The sequence below is a fragment of the Cucumis sativus genome, chromosome 7 (assembly GCF_000004075.3).
Source record: "Cucumis sativus cultivar 9930 chromosome 7, Cucumber_9930_V3, whole genome shotgun sequence".
Lineage (NCBI taxonomy): Eukaryota > Viridiplantae > Streptophyta > Magnoliopsida > Cucurbitales > Cucurbitaceae > Cucumis > Cucumis sativus.
Window position 1 is genome coordinate 6078831 of NC_026661.2, and position 12168 is coordinate 6090998.

At 38.0% G+C, this 12168-nt stretch overlaps 2 protein-coding genes across 10 annotated transcripts in view; both read right to left on the minus strand.

Annotated features, from left to right (window-relative positions):
- Window positions 1-250: 250 nt before the first annotated feature.
- LOC101212255 (NAD-dependent protein deacetylase SRT1) overlaps window positions 251-12168 on the minus strand; it is a 57695-nt gene continuing 45777 nt past the window's right edge. For 4 of the 9 annotated variants that reach the window (XM_031888894.1, XM_031888895.1, XM_031888897.1 and 1 more), the window contains one exon: window positions 3394-6370. In XM_031888894.1, the coding sequence (XP_031744754.1) occupies window positions 3542-6370 (2829 nt within the window). In that variant the 3' untranslated portion in view covers window positions 3394-3541. Of the gene's footprint in view, window positions 969-2229; window positions 3120-3393; window positions 8017-8065; window positions 8103-12168 lie in introns of those variants that run through there. The other 5 variants (XM_031888899.1, XM_004148876.3, XM_031888893.1 and 2 more) reach the window with 4 other exon arrangements.
- Window positions 421-828, minus strand: LOC105436245 (leucine-rich repeat extensin-like protein 3). The gene has a single exon (XM_011661428.1). The coding sequence runs from the start codon at window positions 826-828 to the stop codon at window positions 421-423; it is 408 nt and encodes a 135-aa protein (XP_011659730.1).

The following is a 12168-nucleotide window of genomic DNA, read 5'->3' on the forward strand; positions in this document are numbered from 1 at the left end:
AATGCAAAAGAAGCTAACTTGAAAGGTCTGTTTGTAATTTAGTGGGAGTGAGCAGAGTGTAATTTGTGTTTGGAAGTCATCAATTTTCTCACCGATAAATAGTTTTTGTTTTGGTGAGAGTAATATTATTTTGTAAACTATGGCATGTCAATATTCCTTTTTCTTTTTTTGGTCATATACCTACCCTACATTGTCCTCGTTGAGGAATGTATGAAACTAACATAATAATACATTATAAGCAAAAGACAAATCACCAATAAAACGGTGCTATCCACTTTTATGATACATATCTGAAAACAAAACGCTGTCCTGTCATCATCATCTTCTTCAAATCTCCCACACAATTTCACCTTAAAACTTTTTCCATTACACAACTTCATAGCCACCCTCTTATAAACAAACAACAACTTCCCAAAAGCTTCAGAAAATGGCCAACAACCCAAAAACAGGGGCCAGAGCAGAGCCCAACCCAACTCTCAAAAACGAAGAAGAAGAATTATAAATCGGTGTGTATACATTACCATTCACCGCCGTCGCTTGCGGTGGCGGCGGCGGCGGCGGAAGAAACTGACAGCACTGGACAATGGTGGGAGGGCAGTTCGCAGGAGCAACTGGAAACGGCAGTGGCTCTGGCTCTGCATAGGGCGAAGGCGGCGGCGGCGAGAGTGGCAATGGCAGTGGCTCAGACGGCGGTGGGCTGCAGGTGGATTGACAAATGGTGCAGTTGTCGCAGGAAATGGGTGTGGGCATGGCAGCGTCGTCGGTGGCGGAGACGGCGGTGTTGAGGTTAAAAACGACGACCAGAGCCAGAAGTTTGGCCGGAAACATATTGAATTTGAATGGGGAAGTGAAAAAAAAAGGATTTTTTTTGTGATGGGTTTGAAGGAAATTGGAGTATTTAGAATTTATAGAGGCAGAAAAATTAGAAAGAAATGCCATGTGGTGAGGGAAACACATCTGTCAAGTTTCTGTGAAGAGTGGAAGAAGAGAGTAAGCTTTTACCACCGCAATGTTTATGAAACTTAATTAATGGATTAGGGGTTTGCTTAAATACTGTTTACTTAGTAAAGAACATCAGTCTAGTTGTTCATAATTTTTGATGTTCAGCGTAATGAACATAATTTGAGATTGTGGTAATAGTAAGAGGGTAGAATGTAATAAGAGTTGAGAAATAGAAGTGGGATTAATTGGAGAAATAAGATGGTTTAGAAAGAAAAAGAATTTTAAAAAAAAGGTAGTATTGAAATTATTTAGGTAAATGGTATGGTTTTATTTGTCATTAGCGGTGAGTTTGTCTTGCAGTGGAACCTTAAATGATAGTGATGACTTGACCACACAGTTCAAACTAAATACACTTACTGCCCTCTTTTATTTTCTTTTAAATCTCTTTTCTAAATTAATTTACAAAACCACTTCCATGCATTTCTTCGTGTAGAGTGTTGAAACTAATTAGGGCTAGCTTATTTTGATTTTGTATTTTCTTACTAGTATTCTTTCTTTTATGTTTTCCTTTTCTACATCGAGTATATTTATTTTGTTATTTACTGCAATTTCAAATCAAACGAATTATTCAACAATATTTAACAATAGGTTGTTCATTAAATTTTATTAACCATAAAAACTAAATTTTACTTTTTAACAATTATATACACTAAATTTCAGGTTGTTTCTCCTAACCATAAAAAACATATAAAAAAAACAATTATTTTATATATAAAATGTTTTTGGTACTTTTCATTGTAAATCTATTGGATAAATATTTTGTCGGTCTGTTATATTTTGTAAAAACCCCCTAAACTTAAACATATAAATATAAAAAATAATTAAAAATAAATATTAAAAGAAGGAAAAAAAATACAAAATCATCAAGGTTGGAAGTTGAATCCACGACTTGAACGATTAAAATGATTTTAAGCATGCCTCCTTGAGCCAACTAAAAATTACAAGACAAAGAAAACTAAAATAAAATAAAATGAGAACAGAACTAAAAATACTACTTTCTATAGTTTCTTAATTTTTGTCCAATTTTGACCAACATTCCTCAAAATTTGGAAACTAAAAATGAAAACAATTATGAAACACATTTTTTAAATGAGAAACAAAAATAGAAAACAAGGAACAAAAACATTATCAAACGGACCCTTTCCAACTCAATTAACTTGAAAAAATAATAATATAAAAGTGAATTAATTGGAAATTCAAATAATTAGATAATGGTAATCTGCATCGTTTGTTAGAAATTTAGATTCATAAATGATAAAAATGTATCTTAACATTTGAGAAAACTACTTAAACCAGAGTAAGCTTACTGGGCTTTAGATTAGAAGAAGAGAACTATAAAGGAAGCCAAGTCCTAGGCACAAAATCCATACAAATGCTACAGAAACCATTTCAAATCAAACTAAACACGAACAATATCGTCTGAGAGCCTACCTATGTTTCAAAGATTCATATCAAGTTCATCGTATCACGTAATGATAAAGCAAATGACAATAACTGCATGAATTAGTAACCGAAAACTGAATATCCAATAGAGGTCCCCAAATATACTAGCTCAGGGTACCTATACTTCCAAAAGCTATGAACATAATTTACCAGCAGCCACCAATACACTTCATACTTAACCTATATACCAGATATGGATAGATTCCAAAGTAGTTATAACTTAGAATGGTTAGTTGATACCTCCCAATAACTGTTCTAACTATGTCACTTCCTGGGGCCTGAGTGTCATATCTAACAAAATCCACCCAGTCCTCATGTGTTACTTTTTTTTCAGTGATTTGAAAAATGACAAGATATATACAGTGCGCAGACTAATGTCTATATTTTCGCTTCTGTCGTTTTGAACGCTTCCTAGATGTGGCAGAACCATTTACACTTTCTCGTTGTCGTTTGACATCGCCATTACTAAGTGAATCTATTGCTGGTGTTTTCAAACTTTTGGTGTATCTAATAATGTTAGTTACGATGGCATATACAGTGACCTCGCTTTTTGGGATTGAGATGGCTTTTCGCTCGATAACTGCGCTTTTTCCGCAGAAGGAATCTTGAACTGTCTCCTCTATTAGTCTCTGAAATACAACCTCCTTATCTAGATTCATACAGTCTGCAGAGACCTGCACAGCAATAAGAGTGACAGTGATTAATCCTTATACAGATACTCAGCACGTGATACAGCATAGATCTTATCAAAATCTAACCAAATTTCTACTTGTCTAAGTGACACATGCAATGAAAAAGATCTTTATTTTGCACAAAATGGTGCAAAAGAAAAACTTGTTGAAGAGAAAAAAGGAACTGACTGATATGAAAGCAAAAACTGGGGCGGTGGTGAACTAGAGAAAAGATCCCAAACATATTTGTTCAGAGCAATGAGAGGAATACTTGTAATTTAGAATTCAGAAACGTATATGTCTTTTTCTCATTGAGTCAAAGCAATGTTACATATTTATATAGAGAATAAACTAAACCCTAGAGACTAAGTAAAATTACAATAAAGGACATATGTATATATATATATATATCATAACACTCCCCCTCAAGCTGGAGCAAATATGTCGATCATGCCCAGCTTGTTGCACAGATAGCTTATCCTTGTTCCATTTAAAGCTTTAGTTAGAATATCTCCCAATTGTTCTCCGGTCTTCACATATCCTGTGGACACCAACCCATCTTGGATTTTCTCACGAATGAAGTGACAATCCACCTCAATATGTTTAGTTCTTTCATGAAATACTGGATTAGATGCGATATGAAGTGCAGCTTGATTATCACACCATAATTTAGCTGGCACGGTAATACTGAAGCCTATCTCAGATAATAGTTGGTGAATCCATACTATTTCACACACAGATTGTGCCATAGCTCTATATTCTGACTCAGCACTCGAACGAGAAACAACATTTTGTTTCTTACTCTTCCATGAAACTAAGTTTCCACCTACAAAGACACAATATCCAGAAGTCGATCTCCTATCCTCACGAGACCCCGCCCAATCAGCATCAGAAAAACATTCAACTCTCGTATGTCCATGATCTTTGTATAGGATCCCACGTCCAGGAGCAGCTTTTAGATAACACAAAATCTGCTCTACTGCAGCCCAATGATCCACTGTAGGGGAAGACATGAATTGACTTACAACACTTACAGAATATGCAATGTCTGGTCGAGTCACTGTTAAGTAGTTCAACTTCCCAACTAATCTCCTATATCTCTCAGGATCTTTACATAATTCTCCTTCTTTAACAAGTTGCTGATTTGGCATCATTGGAGTGCCACTTGGTTTGGCGCCTAATTTTCCTGTTTCAGACAACAAATCAAGTACATATTTTCGTTGAGACAAATAAATACCTTTCTTGCTTCTCATCACTTCAATGCCCAAAAAATATTTCAATTGGCCCAAATCTTTTGTATAAAACTGACCCTGAAGGAAAGTTTTGAGAGACGAAATACCCAATGCATCATTTCCAGTAATAACAATATCATCAACATATACAACTAGTAGAACTATACCCTTCTCAGATCGGCGATAGAAAACTGAATGATCAGATGTACTCTTCTTCATACCAAAGCATACAAGGGCTTGACTAAACTTACCAAACCACGCACGAGGACTCTGTTTCAAACCATACAGAGATTTTCGAAGGCGACATACTTTATCACTCTCCCCCTGAGCAACAAACCCTGGTGGTTGTTCCATATAAACTTCCTCTTGAAGATCACCGTGAAGAAAAGCATTCTTAATGTCAAGTTGATGCAACGACCATTTATTGGTAGCAGCCATGGAAAGAAATAGGCGAATGGAAGTTAACTTGGCAACCGGAGAGAATGTATCTGAATAATCAGTGCCATAGATTTGAGCATAACCTTTGGCAACAAGGCGAGCCTTTAAACGAGCCACTGTTCCATCAGGATTCATCTTGACAGCAAACACCCATTTACAACCAATGGCCTTCTTTCCTGCAGGACGAGATACCAAATCCCAAGTACCATTATCATCTAAAGCAGTCATCTCCTCAATCATTGCATTTTGCCAGCCAGGATGAGACAAAGCTTCATGAACAGAGTTAGGAATAGATGTGGACTCAAGAGACGTAATAAACGCATATGTGGAGGGAGATAACTGGTGATAGGAAATAAAGGAAGAAACGGGGTAAGTACACTTGCGTTTACCTTTGCGAAGAGCAATGGGAAGATCATCACTTGGCGCTGGATCACATGATGAAGGAAGCATTGATGGAGGACATGAGTCTGAAGGTTGTGGTGGAGGTCGTCGGGAGTAGACTTGAGAAATCAACGGGCGGGAAGGAGACACATCAGTAGACAAGGATGGTGTGGGAGAGGTAACCTCATATATAAAAAGATTGTCATCCTCCCCCTGACACAAACTCGATGGTGATGAAGTAAAGGGTGTATCTTCAAAAAAGACAACATCAGGCGAAACCAGATACCTTTTAAGGGTAGGACAATAACAACGATAACCCTTTTGAACACGTGAATAACCCAAGAAGATACACTTCAAGGATTTGGGATCTAACTTAGTATGATGAGGACGAACGTCACGAACAAAACAGACACAACCAAATATCTTAGGAGCAATAGGAAACAAATGCTTGGTAGGAAAAAGAACACGATAGGGAATCTCACCATTAAGAACAGAGGAAGGCATTCTATTAATCAAAAAACAAGCTGTAGAGACAGCATCAACCCAAAAGATTTTTGAAACATGCATTTGAAACGATAAAGCACGGGCAGTTTCAAGTAAATGCCTATTTTTCCGCTCTGCAACACCATTTTGAGATGGAGTGTCAGCACAGGAAGATTGATGAATAATGCCATTTTCACACAAGTAAGAGCCAAGAGAATGAGAAAAATATTCACCCGCATTATCAGTACGCAAAGTTTTGATAGAGACATTAAATTGGTTTTTTATTTCAGTATGAAAGGCACAAAAATGAGATAATAACTCAGAACGATTTTTCATTAAATATAACCAAGTTAGACGAGAATGATCGTCAACAAAAGTAACAAAATAACGAAAGCCTGTTTGAGATACAACTGGACACGGACCCCAAATATCAGAATGAACTAACTCAAATGGAGCAATTGCTCGTTTATCGACTCGAGGACTCGAACTAAGACGATGAAATTTCGCAAATTGACACGAATCACAATTTAAAGAGGACAAAGACCTAAATTCTGGATAAAGTTTCTTCAACACAAACAAAGATGGATGACCTAAACGACAATGGACTTCAAAAGGAGAGGGAACGACAGGACACGCCACAGCTTGCGATACTTGATGATCAAAGAGATAAAGGCCTCCTGACTCATATCCTCTACCAATAATCTTCTTCGTCACACGATCCTGAAACAAGCAATAACCAGAAAAGAACATGACAACACAATTTAGGTCATGAGTAAGTTGACTAGTAGAAATTAAATTAAAGGATAAGTTAGGCAAATGTAACACAGAAGAGAGAGAAAAGGATGGGGTAAGGTGAATAGTGCCAGAGCCAAGAACAGAAGATGTGGAGCCATCGGCCAATGTAACAGATGGGAAAGGGGCAGGGGACAACGGTCTAGAAAATAGGTGAGAATTACCTGTCATATGAGCTGTGGCACCAGAGTCTATGACCCATTTGGTAGATGATGTAAGAAGACACTTTATATTACCTGGGGCAACAGTGGATGCAATCGGAGTAGAGGAAGATGACGCTTGTAATGACTCTTGGTAATTCTGAAACTTAGCAAACTCATCTGCAGAAATAGTAACTGACGCCTCTGGTATATCGCATGTGGAGGCTATCTGAGCATGTTGAGATCGTTGACTATTCTTATATAGCAATTTCCGACAATCACGTTTCATATGGCCTGGCTTACGACAGTAGTTACAAACAATCTCTACAGACTCTGGTTTTCGATGATCAGTACTATTCCTCTGAGGTGCCCGAGGGTTATTGTTCTTGCTAAAGAGAGCACTACTGGGTTGAGGAATAGACACACTAGTCGGAGAGCTTTCAATGCGAAGGACTCGAGTGAAGGCATCATCTAATGATGGAATCTTGGAGTCAGAGAGAATCTGTGTCTTTGCCATTCCAAATTCAGGTAAGAGTCCATTCAGAAAAATCATAACAGCCATCTTCTCTCGTTGAACTTGTTGAACTTTAACATCAGGACTAAAAGGTAACAACAAGCCAAGCTCGGCAATGATCTTCTTAAGCCGCATAAAGTAGCTGGTGACAGACTCAGCTTTCTGTTCCGCACGAAAAAATTGCATACAAACTTCAAACATTCTATGCACTTGCTCTTTACCTGAGTATAGAAAATCCAAAAATTCCAAAAGTTCTTTAACAGACTCACAGTGATCAACCAATCCAATTATCTCACTCTCAATTGAATTCTTGATCTGAAGATATAAACGGGCATCATCACGAAGCCAATCCTTCTTCTGCTTTGCATCTTTTGGGGGATCTTCAGTCATATGATCATCCATATCAGTACTTCTCAAATAAAATAAAATTGTCCGACGCCAATCGTAATAATTGGATCCATTTAACTTATGTTCTGTGATCTTAGAGGCCAAGGGAATAACGTTGGAGACTACCAAATTTTTTATGTCGGCCATATTGAAGTCACACGTTGATTGTAGTCCACTCGAACAAAGAGAAAATCAATCCAAACAGCTGCAAAATTGGAAAAAGACACAAAACCAATCGTGTAACCTTCGGTTTTCGTCAAACCCGAATGTTATTTGATAGACCCAATGGTACAGACTGGCAGGAAACAATGGTTCGAGACAAGCCCAGAAGACAGAAGACAAATCGGACTTCTCACGCGCTCTCACGCGCCGGCGCGTGGGTGAAGGTGACGATGATTCCGGCGGCGCGTGAAGGTCACGCGCGGTGTTTTCCGGCGATCGGCGAAGACAGACTTGGGCGGACGGAGGTGGTGCTTCTTATGGTATGGGCGGTGTCGACAAATGGTCACCGGAAGGTAACCCAAACTCCAAACCTAATGGAGGTTGACAAATGGTCACCGGAAGGTAACCCAAACTCCAAACCTAATGGAGGGCTCTGATACCATGTAATTTAGAATTCAGAAACGTATATGTCTTTTTCTCATTGAGTCAAAGCAATGTTACATATTTATATAGAGAATAAACTAAACCCTAGAGACTAAGTAAAATTACAATAAAGGACATATGTATATATATATATATATCATAACTACTAAAGAACGTAGCATCGTGGGTTTTCTATCCTAGTTAATGCCACAAATCAAGGATTACAGTCTAAACCTTCTATTCTAATAAAGCCTTTCGACAAACTTTGTTGAATTTCAAAAGTTAATAAGTGGATGGCCAATTTCCTTCGAAAACTATTTTGGAATTTTAGACTTGACCAGTTTATGCACAAGCTTTGGTGCGAAACAAATCATTTCAATCATACAAGCATGAAAGGGAAATCTTGACAAAGAAGAAACAGTACAAGAGTATAACAAGACTCAATAGCGTCACAGGGGAAGTCACAGGGGAATTCATCATGCTACGCCGTGTGGAGGTGGAATTGCAACAAAATATATTCAATAGAATCACAAAGGTTAAAAGAAGAAAACAAAACAAAGCAAAAAAATATTTAGATTGGCTATTGGCCTTGGTGGAAAATTTTACAGCCTATTCGGTTACTGAAAACAAGCCGTCTCTGAAGTTAACCTTTTGTATCAGTGTTGACGATTGAAAGGAAAAAACAAATTCCATATCTTCCACTGTTTTCTTCCTAGTAACCAAAAGAAGTAGAATCTGATGTAAGAATATTTTTAGGACATTTTTCCATGTAAATGTGATGGAATCCAGAAACTAAGAGAATAGAATTCTACTTTTATTGATAATAGATTCAAACTGAATCTAGGTTACACACATTAATGCGATCACACACTAAAACTGAAAACTCTCTGTTATCATATCTCTCAAGGAAGAACAGAAACCTACTCCTTCAAAGTTTCTAACTCCCTTTCCCGCCCCACATTTGTTCTTTATTTATACTAACCTAACTCACATGTGTCACTCTACACACGTGCCGTGCCACTACCCTTCTTCCCTCTCCTACTATATTGATATAGTATTGGAGGTCTATCATTACTTTCCCTTTCCAAATTCACCTTGTCCTGAAGGTGAAAATCTGGAAATCGTTGCTGTAAATCTTCATATAACTCCCAGGTTGCCTCATGACTTGGTAAACCCTTCCAACTTACTAACACATCCCAACCTCCCGCCTTATTTTTCGAATATCCATACACTTCTTCGGGCACAACTCTCCATTCATAATTCTCTGCTAGATATGGAATATCGTCACGATTTTCCACATATGTTCCAAACACTTTCTTCAACTGAGACATGAAAAACTGGGTGTATAACCGCCTGTTCAGGTAACTCTAGTTTATATGCCACGGGTCCAACTCTTTCAATCAATTTGTAAGGTCCGAAATATTTAGCTGATAGTTTCTCATTCCTCTTTCTTCTCAGCAATACTTGCCGGTAAGGTCTTATTTTCAATAAGACCAAATCCCCTACTTGATGCTGCACATCCCTCCTCTTCAAATCAGCATATTTTTTCATTTTATCCTGTGCTACTTGCAAATGTTCCTTCAAAGCTCCCAAGGCTAGATCTCTCTCCTTCAGTTGTTCATCCAATGTTGAATTGGATGTATCTCTATCTCCATAATATATTAGAGGAGGAGGTAATCGTCCATATACTGCCTGAAATGGTGTGATACCTAACGAACGCTGATAAGTGGTATTATACCAATATTCAGCCCATGGTATCCATTTTACCCACTCCTTCGGTTTTTCTCCACAAAAACACCGAAAATAAATCTCCACTCCACGATTCACTACTTCTGTTTGTCCATCCGATTGAGAATGGTATGCTGTACTATGGTTTAATCTTGTGCCCGCTAGCCTGAACAACTCTTTCCAGAATGAGCTCAGAAATACTTTATCTCTATCTGACACAATGGACTTTGGAAAGCCATGTAGTCGCACCACTTCTTTAACAAACAATTCTGCTACAGACTTCGCGTTATATGGATGCTTCAGTGGTAAGAAGTGACCATATTTACTGAAGTGATCTACCACCACCAAAATAACCTCGAATCCATTCGCTTTTGGTAAACCTTCTACAAAATTCATGGAAATATCTTCCCATACTCTATTAGTGACTTCCAAAGGTGCTAACAACCCTGCTGGAAATAATGCTAGAGTTTTATTTCTTTGACAAATCATGCATTCTTCACAATATTTTTTAACATCTTGTTTCATTCCTTCCCAGTATAACTCTCCAGTCAATCTCTTGTACGTTCGTAAGAAACCCGAATGTCCTCCAAATACCGAATCATGAAACGTATGTAAGACCATAGGAATCAGTTTAGAAGTTTTAGAAATTACCATTCGATTCTTATACATCAACATCCCCTGCTTCATAGAGTATTTGTTGGACTGCTCCTCACCTTTTTCTGCTAATTCTTCTCTGATCTTCTTAAACTTCTCATCTTGATTAACCTCTTCTTTAATCACTGCCACATCAATTATATTTGGAGCTGTCAAATGATTCAGATGGACAGTAGGTGGTACTCTAGACAATGCATCAGCAGCCTTATTTTCTAATCCTGGTTTATATATTACCTCAAACGAATATCCTAAAAGCTTAGATATCCATTTTTGGTACTGGGGTTGTATCACCTGTTGTTCCAGCAGGAATTTTAATGACCGTTGATCAGTTTTTACTTTGAATCTCTTCCCCAGCAAATAGGGCCGCCACCTCTGTACTGCTATTACTACAGCCATCAATTCCCGTTCATAAACAGGTTTAACTCTATCTCTAACTGCTAGAGTGTGGCTATAATAAGCAATAGGCCTATGGTTTTGTATCAACACAGCACCTAAATCATAGCCCGAAGCATCCGTTTCAATTTCAAAGGGAACGCTGAAATCTGGCATTGCCAATACCGGTAGTGTCATCATGGTTCTCTGCAGTCTGACGAAAGCTTCCTGAGCCTCTTCAGTCCATCTAAATCCCTCTTTCTTCAACAATTGAGTCAGTGGTGCTGCAATCGTACCATAATGCCTTACAAACTTACAATAATATCCAGTTAAACCCAAAAATCCTCGGACTTCTCTCACGTTAACTAGAATAGGCCATTCTTTGATGGCTCTAATTTTCTCCGGATCCACCTCAACTCCCCTTCCAGATATAATACGCCCCAGATATTCTACCCTTGCCTTGGCAAAACTGCACTTTTTCTTGTTAACATATAATTCATTCTTTCGCAGTATTTCTAACACTGCTTTGAGGTGATCCAAATGAGCTTTCAAATCTCTGCTATAGATCAATATATCGTCAAAGAATACCAGCACAAACTTTCTGAGAAACGGCTTGAATACAACATTCATTAAGGATTGGAAAATCGAAGGTGCATTCGTTAGTCCGAAAGGGGCATCACCATGAACTCATAATGACCTTCATGCGTCCTGAATGCGGTCTTTTCAATATCCTCGGCATTCATTCTAATCTGGTGATATCCTGCCTTCAGATCCAACTTAGTGAATATCACAGCTCCATTTAACTCATCAAATAACTCTTCAATTACTGGTATTGGAAATTTATCAGGCACAGTCACATTGTTCAATGCTCTGTAATCTACGCAAAACCACCAACTACCATCTTTTTTTCTCACCAATAATACAGGGCTCGAGTAAGGACTCGTGCTGGGCCGTATTATCCCTGACGATAACATTTCTTCAACTAACTTCTCTATCTCAGTTTTTTGTTGGTAAGCATATCGATATGGTCGCACATTTACTACAACACAACAGCGACCGACTCTTCCTCTAATATTTCACATCTTTCCAAGGCTCTGTACTCTACCAAATAGCCTTGATCCTCTACTCCCCATGTTTTAACTAAATTTTTCGGGCTTACTCTAGCCTTAGTCAAACTAGGGTCTCCTCGTATTATAATCTTCTTTCCTTGATACATAAAGGACAATATCAAGTTCTTCCAATCTACCTCTGTTATCCCCAAGGAATTAAGCCACTTCATCCCTAGAATGGCATCATCTACTCCCCCTAATTCCAATGGTAAGAATTCATCAATCACTTTACATTTT

Bases quoted from the DNA above. Each gene is read 5' to 3' on its own strand.
- LOC105436245 (XM_011661428.1), bottom strand. From the start codon at position 828: ATGTTTCCGGCCAAACTTCTGGCTCTGGTCGTCGTTTTTAACCTCAAC.